This window comes from Hemiscyllium ocellatum, chromosome 24 (genome assembly GCF_020745735.1).
Source record: "Hemiscyllium ocellatum isolate sHemOce1 chromosome 24, sHemOce1.pat.X.cur, whole genome shotgun sequence".
NCBI lineage: Eukaryota > Metazoa > Chordata > Chondrichthyes > Orectolobiformes > Hemiscylliidae > Hemiscyllium > Hemiscyllium ocellatum.
The window spans coordinates 57,101,050-57,117,039 of NC_083424.1; the positions used below are offsets into that span (position 1 = coordinate 57,101,050).

The following is a 15,990-nucleotide window of genomic DNA, read 5'->3' on the forward strand; positions in this document are numbered from 1 at the left end:
TTACATCACACTGCAAATTTTTGCTATAAATTATGTGTTACGATCGAGCCCTCCACAATCACCTGATAAAGGAGCGTCGCTCGAAAGCTAGTGTGCTTCCAATTAAACCTGTTGGACTATAACTTGGTATTGTGTGATTTTTAACTTTGTACACCCCAGTCCAACACCGGCATCTCCAAATCATGGTTAGGTTGAGTAGCTCTTATCAAAATTAATGTTATTCCTCATTAATTTTCCCTTTGCAGATGCTCCCTTTGCTCTTTCCTAGGCAAACATTTCTGAAATTGAATAGCTGGTTTAGTTCTTTTATTTGGTGTTAGGCACAGCCCTTTTTAAGCTTGCGAAACTGCAATTGCCCCAGGGATTGGGGGAAGTGGACCTCCTGGACATTCGACGATATCAACTGAGCTCCCTCCTATCTTTTGTAAGTGATTGGGCCTGTAGGGACTCATCATCAACATGGTTGGACATTGAGGCCTCCCAGACAAAGTGCCCTCTTATCAACGTGTTGTTATTAGACAAAATAAGGACAGTTGCTGAACACTACTGTAATCCAATAGTTACTAACACTCAAAGCATGACAGATGGAAAGTAATTTGTCTAAAACATTTTTTCTTACTCCCATAGTTGATATGCCAGTTTTCCAGCCAGGGACATGGATCCCAGGTTTAAACTTTGTGTGGATGGGGAGATTCTTGCTTGGGTAATCTGTTTGAGCGTGAAACATAGATGGCGTTTGATCAAATAACTCGGAAAAAATGGATCGTCAAACAGAGACCTCTTCTGTTTCTTTCAGCTTTTATCTGAAAGGAGACCACGCTTTTGACAGAGAGTTATAGATCTGATACAGAAAAGACAGTGCATCAGGCTTAGAGCATTCTTGCAGTTAGTACTCTCTATCATTTGTTTGGGGGGGGGGGGGGGGGGGGAGGAGGTTCCTCGGGTGACACTGAGCGTCTACATGAGGTCTGGGGGCGAGAGTTAGAAGTTGAGATCACTTGGGAAACTTGGGAGTACATTTGTGAGAATGTGAAGAGGATTTTGATATGTAATAGGACCCGTGCTACACAGTTAAAGATTCTTAATAGAGCTCAACTGGCCTCAGATTGTCTTGCGAAATTTAAGCAGGGAGCATCCTCAATGTGCCCCAAATGTAAAATAAATACGAGCATCCTCATTCATTGTTTGTGGTCCTGCCACAGGCTCCTTGCGTACTGGAGCACCATGGCAGGAGTTATAGAGAGGGTCTTGGGACTGAAGTCAAGGTGGACCAGGTCTCTCTGCTCTGGAGTCTGCCGAAATTACCTCATTTAGATGTACATGGGAAAAAGATTTTTAATATTCTCACATCCTGATGTGCGGAGTGTCTGAGAACCCCTGGATCTGTCGGGGTGGCGTAAGTTAATTATGGAATACATTCCTTTAGACTCTCTTATAAATATGGTGCACCAGAAAACAGATAACTTTTACAAGACATGGCAGCACTTTTTGAATTACTTGGAAGATTTGTCCGCCATTTTGATTCGGGCTTTTGTCTAGCTGTGGTGGTTTGGTCTGAGAGGAAGAATTTTGAACAAAGGTGTGTTTAATAATTGATGCTCTTGACGGCTGAGGGCTATGGTCTTGTTGTGCTGAGCAGTGTTATTTATTTATTTATTGATTTGTAATAAATGTAGTTTTGATTTCTTTTGTAGAGTAGTATAGTAGTTGGTTTAGCGTTTATTGTTGCTTTTGACATTATGCTGTATTTTTTGTGTTTCCGTAACTTTCTAATTTTGTAAACAAAAAATTTTCAATAAATTATTTTAAAAAAAACAGAATTTAGTCTCTCAAAATTGCAGTCAGGTTACATGTTTTCTGGAACTTTCTATGCCTTCTCTGTTGATTCTTCTGTCAGGAATGTCTTTTCCGTTGTTCCTTATGAAAGGAATGTCTTTTCCGTTGTTGTTACCGTTGCTATTTAACTGGTGCTTTCTCGAAGACATAGACAAGGCTGTAAGAGCCAGCGATTCTCTCTCGAGGGTTGAAGGCAGAGCTGAGAGCTTGAGATCTGGCAGATGGCAGCTAGCTCTGGGGTCTTTGTCCAACTATCCCTTTCTTCTAGACTCTTGATGACATATCAATATTTTTACAATAGGATGTTGTCAAAACCATCAGATTTAAATTTAATACATTTTTAGTAAAAGGTGCCTGGTCCAAATTGATTGGCTAAATTCAAAAGCTTCAAACTGCTGCTTGGCCTAACCACGGCCTTTTGATACAAATGTTTCAGTTTGGGCTCTCTACGCACTCGCAAATTTTTAAGTTGCTACTTACAGTGATCAAATTAAATCTCTAAGCTCAGAAAAAACATCATGTAAAGGAACTATGCAACACTTGCCCCATTTTACAATTTTACAAACACCAACTCCTAACTTCCTGCCTCCCAATCTACAATTACCCTATCCAACTTTGCAACAACAATGAAACAAAGTATGATTTTTACAGTTCTAAATCTCACTAAATTCTGTTGACTCACTGGAGCTAAATTTTAACAACCACTGTATCAATTACAACCCATCCCACATGCTGAAGGCAAGAGTTAAAATGACATATATCCTGCTTGTGTGCTAGGGACTGACAACAACTTGACACAAATGGCTTGTAAAGCCAACTGTGTGTTACAATTCAGGGATGCATCAGTCTAGCTGCAAATGAATTCCAAACTATCACAAAGGGCAAACCATATTCAACACAGAAGGTAAAAATCCATCTTAATATTTATTAGCAAAATCAAAACTGTTTGCTCTACAAACTGTACAATAACATTTTGCACCTCCATCTACAATGGAGTCTCATGTCTTGACCGTGATTACTTTAGTTTTATTGATGACAACTTTTAATCTGCAAGTGTCATTTCATCTACGGTTGTAATATTCTCACTTCCTCTAGCTTTACAATCAGTGATGATTCTTACAATACTATTGTCATGTGGTTATTACTATGAAACTTTCTAAATCAATAGAAATGACAAACTGTATAACGAACAGACAAACTATATACGAACAGTAACAAATTGTGTAATTTCCAAATTTCCACTGCCCTGGATGAAAGTGATCCTGATCTCATTTTGGAGCAACTTAGCTCTTAACTTGCATGGGGAATGGTTGCATCATAGTTATGTTCTCACTATCAGGTAAGAGCAATGATTTGGGGAATAGCAGGAATAAAGGGAAAAAAAATTAAAAACAGGACCTCAAAGGTTTGCAATTTCTGGATTATTATCTAAGCCAGCCGCAAACCAGCAAGGAGATTAGGAGAGGTAAACATGTGGCTCGAGGAGTGGAATGGGAAACAGCGGTTCCATTTCGTGAGGCACTGGCAAGGTACTGTAACATCAGGACAGGCTCCACGTAAAGTGCTCCGAGGAAAGGTCACTGGACCCAAAATGTTAACTGATTTCTCTCCACAGATGCTGACAGACTAACTGAGATTTTCTGGCAATTTTTGTTTTTGTTTCAGATTTCCAGCATCTGCAGTTCTTTTGTTTTGTTGTCCAAATGAACTGGTCTGGGATCAGGATCCTACTGAAAAGGCTTGGTCACAAGGATTTATGCTACTTAGAGAGGAGGGTTCAACAGAGGTTATTAAAAACAAGTATAAGGACAGAGAGTATAAATACTTCATTACTCCTATACTCAAATCCTTTGTGATAATGGTAATGCTCTGCTAGTTTTCATAATAATTTGCTGTATCCATTATGTTAACCTGCAAGGGCTGTCAACAAGGACATCTAGTTTCCTTTGAATGTCTACACTTTCCAACATCTTACCGTTTAAGAATCACACTGCATATTTGCTCAACTACTAAAGTGGATAACTTAATCTTTTTCTACATTATGTTCTATCTGCCATACTCTTGCCCATTCACTGAGCCTGCCAAAATCCTCCTGAAGCTGCTTTACGTCTTCCTCACAATTTAGCATTGTTCCCTCTGCAAATTTGGAAATATTACATTTGGTTCCCACATACAAATCCATGACTAGTCTCAGTCTGCCAAAGTGAAAATGATCTGCTGATTCCCTGTTTTCTGTCGGTTAGCCAATCACTAAATCATGCCAATACATTATCTCTTATCCCACGTTCGTTAACCTTTCTGGCCAGCATTATCAAAAATCTTCTGAAAATTTAAGTATACCATGTTCATCAGCTCTCCTTTATCGATTGTCAGCAAGATAAGACCATAAGACATAGGAGTGGAAGTAAGGCCATTCGGCCCATCGAGTCCACTCCGCCATTCAATCATGGCTGATGGGCATTTCAACTCCACTTACCAGCGTTCTCCCCGTAGCCCTTAATTCCTCGAGACAACAAGAATCTATCAATCTCGGCCTTGAAGACATTTAAGCCTCCACTGCACTCTGCGGCAATGAATTCCACAGGCCTACCACTCTCTGGCTGAAGAAATGTCTCCGCATTTCTGTTCTGAATTGACCCCCTCTAATTCTAAGGCTGTGTCCACGGGTCCTAGTCTCCTCGCCTAACGGAAACAATTTCCTAGCGTCCACCTTTTCCAAGCCATGTATTATCTTGTACGTCTCTATTAAGTCTCCCCTCAATCTTCTAAACTCCAACGAATACAATCCCAGTATCCTCAGCCGTTCCTCATATGTTAGACCTGCCATTCCAGGGATCATCCGTGTGAATCTCCGCTGGACACGTTCCAGTGCCAGTATGTCCTTCCTGAGGTGTGGGGACCAAAACTGGACACAGTACTCCAAATGGGGCCTAACCAGAGCTTTATAAAGTCTTAGTAGCACATCTCTGCTTTTATATTCCAACCCTCTTGAGATAAGAGACAACATTGCATTCGCTTTCTTAATCACGGACTCAACCTGCATGTTTACCTTTACAGAATCCTCGACTAGCACTCCCAGATCCCTTTGTGCTTTGGCTTTACTAATTTTCTCACCGTTTATAAAGTAGTCTATGCTTTTATTCTTTTTGCCAAAGTGCAAGACCTCGCACTTGCTCACGTTAAATTCCATCAGCCATTTCCTGGACCACTCTCCCAACCTGTCTAGATCCTTCTGTAGCCTCCCCACTTCCTCAGTACTACCTGCCTGTCCACCTAACTTCGTATCTTCGGCAAACTTCGCTAGAATGCCCCCAGTCCCCTCATCCAAATCATTAATATATAATGCGAATAGCTGTGGCCCCAACACTGAACCCTGTGGGACACCGCTCGTCACCGGCTGCCATTCTGAAAAAGAACCTTTTATCCCAACTCTCTGCCTTCTGTTAGACAGCCAATCCTCAATCCATCCCAGCAGCTCACCTCGAACACCATGGGCCCTCACCTTGCTCAGCAGCCTCCCGTGTGGCACCTTATCAAAGGCCTTTTGAAAGTCTAGATAGACCACATCCACTGGGTTTCCCTGGTCTAACCTACTTGTTACCTCTTCAAAAAATTCCAACAGGTTTGTCAGGCATGACCTCCCCTTACTAGATCTTCAAAAGCTGCAACAAGTTCCCTAAGCATGATTCTCCACTTGCAAACCCATGTTCACCATGTTAAATCAGATCATTATCAAACAGATATTTATCATCCCACAGTTTATTATAGATTCTTGCATTTCCCTAATACTGATGTAAGGTTAACAGGTTTGTACTTCAAGTTGAAGGTTTGAGTTCAAGTCCCACCTGCTCCAGATATGAGAGATTATGTAGGTGATTAACCAGCAAATTGATTCAACGATTGAACCAGGAGAGTACGTGTATGGTGATCTGTCCTACAAATGATATACTTAGAATTGGTTAAACATCAGTAATGTTTATCTGGTGCCCCAAATTCTTGATTTTCTAATGCATTCCATCTTGAAAGGAACTGGCCCCATTAGGTGAATCAAGTCGGAACCAGCGGTTGAATAGAATTCTCTTTGTGTGAACTGTGTGGTTCATTCTGGCAGTAATCACAACAGACTTTAATGCAGTCTCAGCATGTTATCAAAAGCACTTCAGCATCCATAAAATTGATAGGAATCTGTAATTTCCCAATGATATCTGTGCATCATGTTTGGCAATTCAGAGTTTCCAATGACTGACTGATTATGCCTCTGTGAAACGCCTTGGGACATTTTAGTGCATGAAAAGGATTATATAATTACAAGCTGAAAGTAAATGTCATGAGATTCCATAGTGGGCACCGAGTGTAAACGAGAGTTGAATCTCCAGAAGTTTTTAAGCTTGTGAATGAACCAACCAGCAGAAAATCATCTGAACTTCTGATGTCACTCACCTGACATGGACTTTGCAGAGTCAATGGTCTGAACTCGTTGTAAAGACGCTGGAGATCGGTTTGCAGAGGAAGATCTCAGTAAGTGATCTGCTGCAAGGTAAATGTGGAGAACAAAAAGTGTTACAAGGCAACTGAAGCCAATAAAATACTACAATAAGAGAGAAATAAAAGCTGTTGACAAACTTCTTGCTATCTATTATGTTTTCTAAATCATTAGGAAATATAGTGAATAGTTAAAGGCAAAGCACTGATTCTTTTAGAACACCATTAGTCACTTCTTTCTAATTCTATTATCCCTACTCTGTGTTCTACTATCTGGACAACAATCTGCTCAGGTCAATAATTTGCCTATAATTTCATTGGTTTTAATTCTAACAGTCTCTAGTTTGAAACTTTGAGCACCTTCTGGAAGTTGTTATAAACTGCATTCATAGAAATGTAGTTACCTCTTAGAAAAGCGGTCATTTAGATTTGTTAGATTCAAATTGTCCTTGTAGATTTACGATGACCCTCTAATTTCTACAAATGATTAGTTATTCATTCTGTAAATACAGACTACAATAACTGAGCCAAAACTAATAATAGCATTAAAGACCTATAACTTCCTGGCTTTCCTGTATTAGCTTCTTAAACAGCGGAGTTACATTATTGTTACCACTCTGAACGAACAGACATTTCCCAAGCGATAGCGTTTTCTCCAATCTAGCATTTATGATTTGGCTTCATTCTACACTACACTGTAGTCAGTAAATTCCACTTAGGTGACTGCTTTGCCAAATAACTCTGTTGTAGCTTTAACTATAGTCCTGCTCCTTATGGTGCTCCACTTCCATGCCATTCCAATGCAAACTGTGAAAGTTCCTACATTTTTCCAATGACGTGCATACATATCACAGGATCCTCTCTCTTCGATGTTCTGTACAGAGTCATCGGTGAGGAGAGCGAGAAGAGGCTGTGCACTTGGCACACACAGCGTCCCCTCTGTTCCAGAGCTGGATGACTTGGTTATGCATTGACATTTTTTTTATACTGAACATCTGATCACCTCCAACAGCTTATGTTTTGAATATCCAATATTGGACCTCTTGCTGCTGTAGCTTATCATGATGACAACCGTGTGTACCACTCTCACCTCCAAGTCAAAAGGTGCCCAGTTAAATTTTCAAGCAGAAACCTCAAGGCTGGCATTGCAATACTGAGAGTGTGCAACTTTGTTAGAGATGCTGCTTTTGGTAAGTCATTAAGCAAAGGCCCTGTCTCCAAGTTCAAGTATCATGATACTGCGTCAAAGAAGAGAAAACGAGTTCTCCACATGTTCCGTCAATCAATACCACAATCAGATTATTTAGCATCATGTTGTTTGTGATGTGGCCGGATGGTCCGCTGAAAATGATGGATTTATGATAAATGGACAATAAATGAGGCATGCTGGGAGATTGAGACAAGCCTTGGCCAAAAGTGACTGCGCTCAAAGACTCTAGAATAAACATGCTGCACAATCCAGACAGGCTGCAGCTACAGACAGACAGTTTACAATTACAGCTGCAGACAATACAAAACACATCTGAATGTGAATTGAATGGATTAAGTTGAATGCCATTCCCAGGACACTCAAAAGTTGTTTACCAGACATAGGGACACCTTGCGCCCTTATTTGGAAAGGGCTCCCTGACCTGCGTGCTCCCAACATCTCTAGGAATGGAAGCCCAAAGTCCACTGTGCCATCGACATGTCAATGCCTGGTTGGGTCTGATTGATGGGCGGCACGGTGGCACAGTGGTTAGCACTGCTGCCTCACAGCGCCGGAGACACGGGTTCAATTCCCGACTCGGGCCACTGTCTGTGTGGAGTTTGCACATTCTCCCCGTGTCTGCATGGGTTTCCTCCGGGTGCTCCGGTTTCCTCCCACAGTCCAAAGATGTGCGGGTCAGGTGAATTGACCAGGATAAATTGCCCGTAGTGTTAGGTAAAGGGGTAAATGTAGGGGTATGGGTGGGTTGCACTTCGGCGGGTCGGTGTGGACTTGTTGGGCCGAAGGGCCTGTTTCCACACTGTAAGTAATCTAATCTAATGTGATCAGGGCGATTGGAGCCTGATCAATCTATTGCTAGACACTGAAGACCCTCCCAAAAGGAGCAAAGACTTCTGAGTATAAGAATTGCCCTGAGACCAATCACTGAAGAGTGGGACTACCGGGAGAAGACCAGATGATCAATGCCACGTCGATTAAAGCAAGATCTAGAGTAGGACAACAGAGAAAAACCAAACTGGGAGAACCAGCCACTCCCCTTTCATTGTATAAGTGTTTTGTTTTAAACTTGGAACTCTTTTGACTGAGGCAGTACCTGTTGGCTATAATCAAATTGACCCTAAAACCATCCAACCCCAGACTTTTCAGAACCTGTTTTTTTTTCAGGTGGTCATAAAAACACAAAGGGCAACATAATTTTGTTAAAAGAGCAGCATCATCACAAGGGGAAGTTAGATTAAAGTTATAACTTGGTGGAAGGATTTCTGGGAGTGGAGCTCCAACTCATAGATCCATTCCTGGGTCACATCTGTTTGTGTTGTGATTCCTGGTTGCTTCACTATCCTCATTGTAAAACTTGCCCAGTGGAAAAAAGAACTGTCAAAAAGACTAAACCTGAAGACCTCACTCAATTCACATTTTCCTCGAGCTTATTAAATGCTATAGCGACTTTGTACATATTTGTTTAGCTTAGTAAATATTAGTTTATCATGTTGTTTGAAGAAAATTATTCCAGAATATTGGTTAATTTGTACTCAGCAAGTGTGGGGCTGGAAAAGCACAGCAGGTCAGGCAGATTCCGAGAAGTAGGAAAGTTGATGTTTTAGGCGTATTGAGCCTAGATGATCACGTAATCACCACATGGAAATTGATCTGTGATAATGTGATCCATTAGACTTCCTGTTCAGGATCAAGAGGAAGGACTGTGACCGGTCGGCTGCTCAAAATGATGGACTTATGATAAATGGACAATAAATAAGAAATGGACAATAAATAAGAAAATAATGGACAATAAATGGAGATCGAGATAAGTCTTGACCAAAAGTGACTGTGCTCAAAGACTCTAGAATAAACGTGCTGCACAATCCAGACAGTTTACAATTGACTCAGCAGCTGCAAGCAATACAATATACACTTGAAATTGAACTGAATGGATTGACCTGAGCACCATGCCCAGGACAATCAGAAATATCAAGTTGTTTACCAGACACAGGGGCGCCTCACACTCTTATTTGGAAAGAGTGACCTCGCACCTGACCTGCGTGCTCCCAACACCTTCAGGAATGGATGCCCAAGGACCACTCTGCCATCAACACATCAATGCCTGGCTGGATCTGATCAATCAGGGTGATTGAGTCCTGATCAATATATTGGTATACATCGAAGACCCACCCAAAAGGAGCAAAGACTTGAGTATGAGAATCACTGCAACACCACCCTCAGGGGCGATAACTCGAGACCAGTGACTGAGAAGAGAAGACACCCTTGGAACTACCGGGAGAAGACCAGACAATCATCATCATGTGGATTGAGGCCAAGATCTAGTGTGGTGGCACATGATCATCCAGAGTTATGTTAAAGTGCATTATATTTGATTAGATTTACAGTGTAAATTGATAGTTTGTAGAATATTATTATAATATTGTGTCAACTAAATAAATATTACCATTTATTATTATTATTGAGTCGACTCGCAGTTTCTTTGATAGATATAAGAAATAAACAAACAACGTGGCAGCAATCTTGTAAACAAAATCATCACTATGTTTCCTACATTACAATAATGACTCCATGTTAAAAGCACTTCATTGGCTGTAAAGCAATTTGAGACTTCCGAGAATTGTGAAAAGTGCTACATAAATGCAAAGCTTTATTTTTAATGAATTCAACCGGCAATATTCTTTTCAATTGCCTTTGTGTCAGCTGGGGAAGTTAGTTAGAGATAGAAGGTTGTGGATTGAGGCTCACTTCAGGAAATTTCGGCTGATATTCTAACACAATTCTGACGGAATATTGTATTATTGAAAGGGCTGTGTTTTGGATGAAACAGATACTATTTACCCCCTCAGATGGCTGCACAAGATTCCATGGCTATTTGAGGAGGAGCAGGGAACTATTCTCCCAGTGTCCGTCTTCTTTATCCAGTGGTTGATTGTCATCCCTAAATAAACAGCATCGAAGTAGTTTCTCCCTTTTTTCTTATTAATGGGATAATGTGTTCAACATCTGACAATTACTTCATCAGGATTTTCACAGTTCATTCCCATTTCTGATTTACTTTAAATACTCTCAGAGTTGTGGCACTAAACACTACTGTAGCTGTGAATGAAATGAGGAATATTTTCCTTTGCACAAAAGCACAAACTTGGTGCAAACGTTTTGAAAAGGTGAAATGGTTGAGATTAACAACTGTTCACCTTAAAAGAAGCCTCGTCTATTAAGCATCAGTAGTCATTAAGGTACTCTTTCCCTTGGTTTATGTCATGATGGTGATAAAATAAATTTCAATGCAGATAAGCCAACTCTTTAGGGGCATACTCAAGTAGAATGCTTTTAAATGATCAGCAGGGCAAAGCTGAGGTTATATTCCTCGTGTGCTCCTCTGCTTGGTACTGTTAAGATTTGTTTTGGGTTTGATTTATTACTGTCGCATGGACAGAGGTACAATGAAAAGTGTCGTCTTACATGCTTTACAGGCGGACCCACTTCGAGTCACATCGTTATCTTGCTGACTCATTCGTTGAGGTATCAAATGACTTCTGCATGCTCTCCAAAGTTGCCACAACCTCACAACAGTCCAGTCACCAGAACTGCACACCATACTCCCAATATGGCCCAACTAAGAGTTTATTAAAAGACTTGCCAACTCTTATGCACAATGCACCAACTGATGAAGGCAGGCATGTCATATGCTTCCTTTACCATCTTATCCACTTGGGTGGTCACTTTCAGGGAGCAACTGACTTGGACCTCAAGACTTGTATATCAATGCTTCCCAGGATCCAACCATTAACTGTAACTTTCCCCTTGCGTTTGACCTCCTAAACCTCTCATTTTTCCAGATTAAACTCCATCTGCCACTGCTCCACCCAATTTTCTAACTGATTTATAATTTGTTGTTTTCTTTGACAACCTTCCTCACTATCCACAACGCCACCAATTTTCACGTTGTCTGCAAACTTAGACTGCATATATTTCATCCAATCATATAAAATCATTTATATTACATGTAATACAAACAACAGAGGTCCCAATACTGATTGTTGCAGAACACTATTGGTCACAGACCTTTAGTCATAAAAACACCGATCTACAACTACTCTCCATCTTCTATGATCAAGCCAATTTTTTTTTAATCCTACTTAACACCTCACCGTGCATGCCAAGTGACTGAATCTCCTGGACCAATCTAAGATGTGTCATGAGACCCTGCTTTAGAACAAGAAGCATAAAGGTAAAGTTGATATTTATGCTGATTTCAGCGTTGGGAGGAAAGGAGTCAGCAGGTAGGTGGACAGAGAGCTGAAAGAGAGCACCGCGCGTGCGCGAGAGAGCGTGCCGAGACAGAGAGATATGAGACAGAGAGAGAAATGAACAGTAGATAAAGGGATAGCTGATAGTAGGCCAGGGAAGAGAAACTAGATAATGGGTACCATTAGTATTGAAAATGAGATAGCTGTACTAAAGCAACCTATATTATGTCTGGACCTAAGATTGTGGAACAGATAATTGACAAGGAAGAGAGTATCAATGTTCTGAAATGATTAAACTTGGATGTTGAATCCTGAAGGTTGTAAGGTGTCTAGGCAGAAAATGAGGTGGTGTTCCTCGCTGCAGCCCTGCAACAGCACTGGGAGAACTGTTGACATGGGAACATGGTGGCATGTGAAAGTGGTAGGCAACTGGAAGCTTGGGACATTTTTATTGTTAGAAAAGATAGAAATTCAGAGGAGCAGGCAGTGAGCTGGAGTCAGCAGGCATCTGCTCAGACTTTCATATCAAGAATTCTCATCATATAATTCTAGCTGGTGGAAATGGGAACCTGCAAATCAAAAGATAAGATTAGGTGATGAGGCTGATGATAATTCATGCCAACAGGCCTCTTGCTGCTCACTAGTGAAAATCCATCTTGACTTCAGGATTTAGTTGCATTATGCAACTTTTTTAACCCAATTGTCACTGAACATCTCATCAGATTTTCCAAATTTTCTTGCCAATACACAGTGTTCAGGGGCTGGGAAGATTCTGCCCATGGAGTGTCATCAGTACATTACCAGTAAATGCAGCTTTCAAAAGCTGACTGCTAATACTGTATGTGTTATGTGAAACTGCTTTGTGTATAAATCTTCAATAAGACACCTGTAACTAATACGCTCAAAACATGCTCAAAACACGCTCAAAACAACGCTCGAGATTGTTTTATTTCATCTCTGCATAACCACAGTAGAAGCAAATGGATTCCTGTCACTTTACTTTTCAGGTGTTTATTCCAACTAATGCCATAAATTGTCAATCCTTCAGCACAGAGAAGGCTAATGATATTCTTTCAAGGTAGTGAGAAGCTGAATCTCTTTACAAAAACCCCAGGTGTAGAATTTCTCCTACAGTTGAATTCACGATAACTCTGGATCCATTAGCATGAGCAAAATGCCCCAATTTGACAGGTCTCACCTTAGTTGATGCCAAAGCAGAGAAGGATGAAAGAATTGATATCATAAAAATAAATTTATCAAGGCTAAAATAACCTTTGACAGTGCCACATCAATGTCTAATAGAAGCTTGACAATCATGTGCAAACAGGAACCATTCTGCCTCAAGAGAAAAATCACCTGCAACCTTGTTCATTTAAAGAAGAAAATAATTCCACTGAGACAAAGGTGGGATTATGTTGGTCCAAGCTCAGAATCAGTACAAGTGCAGATGAATAGTTTGACAAGTGCTGAGGTGGTCTGGGTAAAAGCACTTGTATTAAAATTTAAAATTTTGCCACATACGCCCAAGTAGTAGTCTAGCTCCTCCTTAAACAAGTGTGTAACATATGCAATTCTCCAGTCTACCTAATGCTTTTCAATGTTTTCAAGTACCATTCTTTGCTGTTGCAAAACTCTGTTCCTCCTAATTCTTGTGTCATGGACTACTTTTGGGTTACGAATAAATCAGATGAATTACAAAGAGCACTGTGAATCTGCTCTTATTCAAGTTTTGGTGATGCTCCAGTGTCTCAACAGCAGCAGGGAAAAATACCTGCTAGGTGATGCAGTAGAACAGTGCTACCTCAAATCATCTTTTCAACTTGCACATTCACAATGTGCTACAAATTTCCATGTGCTACAGATTCCCATCCCAGTTGTCATCCTCAACAGTCTCAAATGCAGGATGTGGTGTACAGATGATCTACAATGAGGTGGTGAGGACAAAGAAGAGATCCCACTGAGCCACTATTACCGAACCACTTTGTGACACATCTAGCAGCGGTCTGAGAATGGGTAAGGGTGTCCATGTCTTTGTTGGTGAAGATGAGGATTAGGAAATGAAATCAAAGTACTTCTTTTTTCTAAGAAGCGGTTTTGAGTTCCATTCTTTTACTGCGTGTTGCTAAAGGAGAGTGTACAGAATTAAAGAATGTTTGTGGTGCAGGAGGCCAGTTGGTAATCATGTCTGCATCATGATTTGGAGGTGCCGGTGCCGGTGTTGGACTGGGGTGGACAAAGTTAAAAATCACACAACACCACGTTATAGTCCAACAGGTTTATTTGGAAACAGTACCTTTCGGAGCGCTGCTCCTTCATCAGGTGGTTGCAGAGTATAAGGGTGTAAGACACAGAATTTATAGCAAAGGTTTACAGTGTGATGTAACTGAAATTATACATTGAAAAAGCCTGGATTATTTGTTAAGTCTCTCATCTTTTAGAATGACCATGTTGGTTTCAGTTCTTTCATTTGTTAAGTCGCAAAACTTTTTAAGTTACATTCTCAAGTGAACTTTTAACAACTGGTGTCATGTCAGCCCAGATAATGCATTGAAGGTGTGAGGTGCCCTGTGTGAGACTGTGTGCACCACGATGGTCAGATTGATTCTAACCTAAAAAAACGGATTTACAGAATCTTACATGGATTCATGCAGTTTTTGAGCAAAGTAGAACGTAATTCTGCAAGTACGATTTCACCCCACAAACCGGTGTGTGTGTGTGTGTGTGGGGGGGGGGTATGAGTGTCTGTGAGAGTGTGTATATATGTGTGAGTGTCAGTGTAAAGGAGTATAAGTCTTTGAGAGGTGCGTGTTTGAGTGTGGAAGTGTATGTGTCAGTGTATGAGAGAGGGTCTGCATGAGTGTATGGGTCTGGAGGACAGCATAGGTCTGGAGGAGTGTGCGTGCGCATGTGTGTATGTGTGTGTAGTGCAATGAGGTCACCTGTAATGTGGCATTAACCCAAGTTCCAGGTTCTGTGTCGGACAATCTTCTACTCCACAACCACCTGATGAAGGAGCGGTGCTCCGAAAGATAGTGCTTCTAAATAAAGCTGTTGGACTATAACCTGATGTTGTGTGATTTTTAACTGTCTGCATCATATCATTATTTAAATGAGAACTCACTTGATATTACTCTATAATTTTCCCTTGTAGTTAAGTTGGCACAGTGGCTCAGTGGTCAGCACTGCTGCCTCACAGCACCAGGGTCCCAGGTTTGATTCCAGCCTTGGGTGACTGTCTATGTGGAGTTTGCATACTCTCCCTGTGTCTGCGTGGGGTTCCTCCCACAGTCCAAAGATGCTTATCTCTCCACGCTTCAGGCTCTCTGCCTTTATTCCTGATGAAGGGCTTTTGCCTGAAACGTCGATTTCGCTGCTCCTCGGATGCTGCCTGAACTGCTGTGCTCTTCCAGCACCACTAATCCAAAATCTGGTTTCTAGTATCTGCAGTCATTGTTTTTACCTACAAAGATGTGCAGGTCAGGTGAATTGGCCATGCTAAACTGCCCATAGAGTTAGGTGCATTAGTCAGAGGGAAATGGGTCTGGGTGGGTTACTCTTCGGAGGGTCGGTGTGGACTGGTTGGGCTGAAGGGCCTGTTTCCACATTGTAAGGAATCTAATCTAATCTAAAGTCTAACTCCTCTTTAAAGTCTCAGTTACATCTCCTTCCACCACAATGCAAGGCAGTGCTTTCCAGCTCCTAACCACCTGAACACATTTTTCTTCACATCACTTTGACTTATTTTGCTAATTACTTTAAATCTGAACCCTCTTATCCTTGATCTTTCCATCAAAGAGAAGAGTTTAACTGTATCCAATCCACCCAGACCCCTCCTGATTTTGATTATCTCTTAGAAAATCTCCGCTTTGCCTTCTCTTGTCCAATGGGGAGAAAAACCTGAACTCTCCAATGAATTTTCATACCCAAAGTTCCTTCTCCCTGGAATCAATCTCTTAAATCTTTTCTGTAGCTCTCCCTGTGCACTCCTTCTGAAGTGTGATGCCTATAATTAGATACCACACTGCAGCCACGATCAAACTAGTAACATACAAATTCAATACAACTTCTTGCTGTACAGGATACTATACTCATACAAATACAACTTTCTAAGACAGACTTTACTCTCCTAATTTAGTTAAACTTTTTGTCGAAACAATGGAGAAGGTTGATGAAGGTAATACAGTTGATGTTGACTATATGGAGTTTAAGAAA

At 41.0% G+C, this 15,990-nt stretch overlaps 1 protein-coding gene across 9 annotated transcripts in view; it reads right to left on the reverse strand.

The window, feature by feature from the left end:
* specc1la (sperm antigen with calponin homology and coiled-coil domains 1-like a) overlaps positions 1 to 15,990 on the reverse strand; it is a 310,876-nt gene that overhangs the window by 123,094 nt on the left and 171,792 nt on the right. For 7 of the 9 annotated variants that reach the window (XM_060843843.1, XM_060843838.1, XM_060843841.1 and 4 more), the window contains one exon: positions 6,277 to 6,366. In XM_060843843.1, coding sequence (XP_060699826.1) covers positions 6,277 to 6,366 — 90 coding nt within the window. The remainder of the gene's footprint in view (positions 1 to 6,276; positions 6,367 to 15,990) is intronic. The other 2 variants (XM_060843844.1, XM_060843842.1) reach the window with 1 other exon arrangement.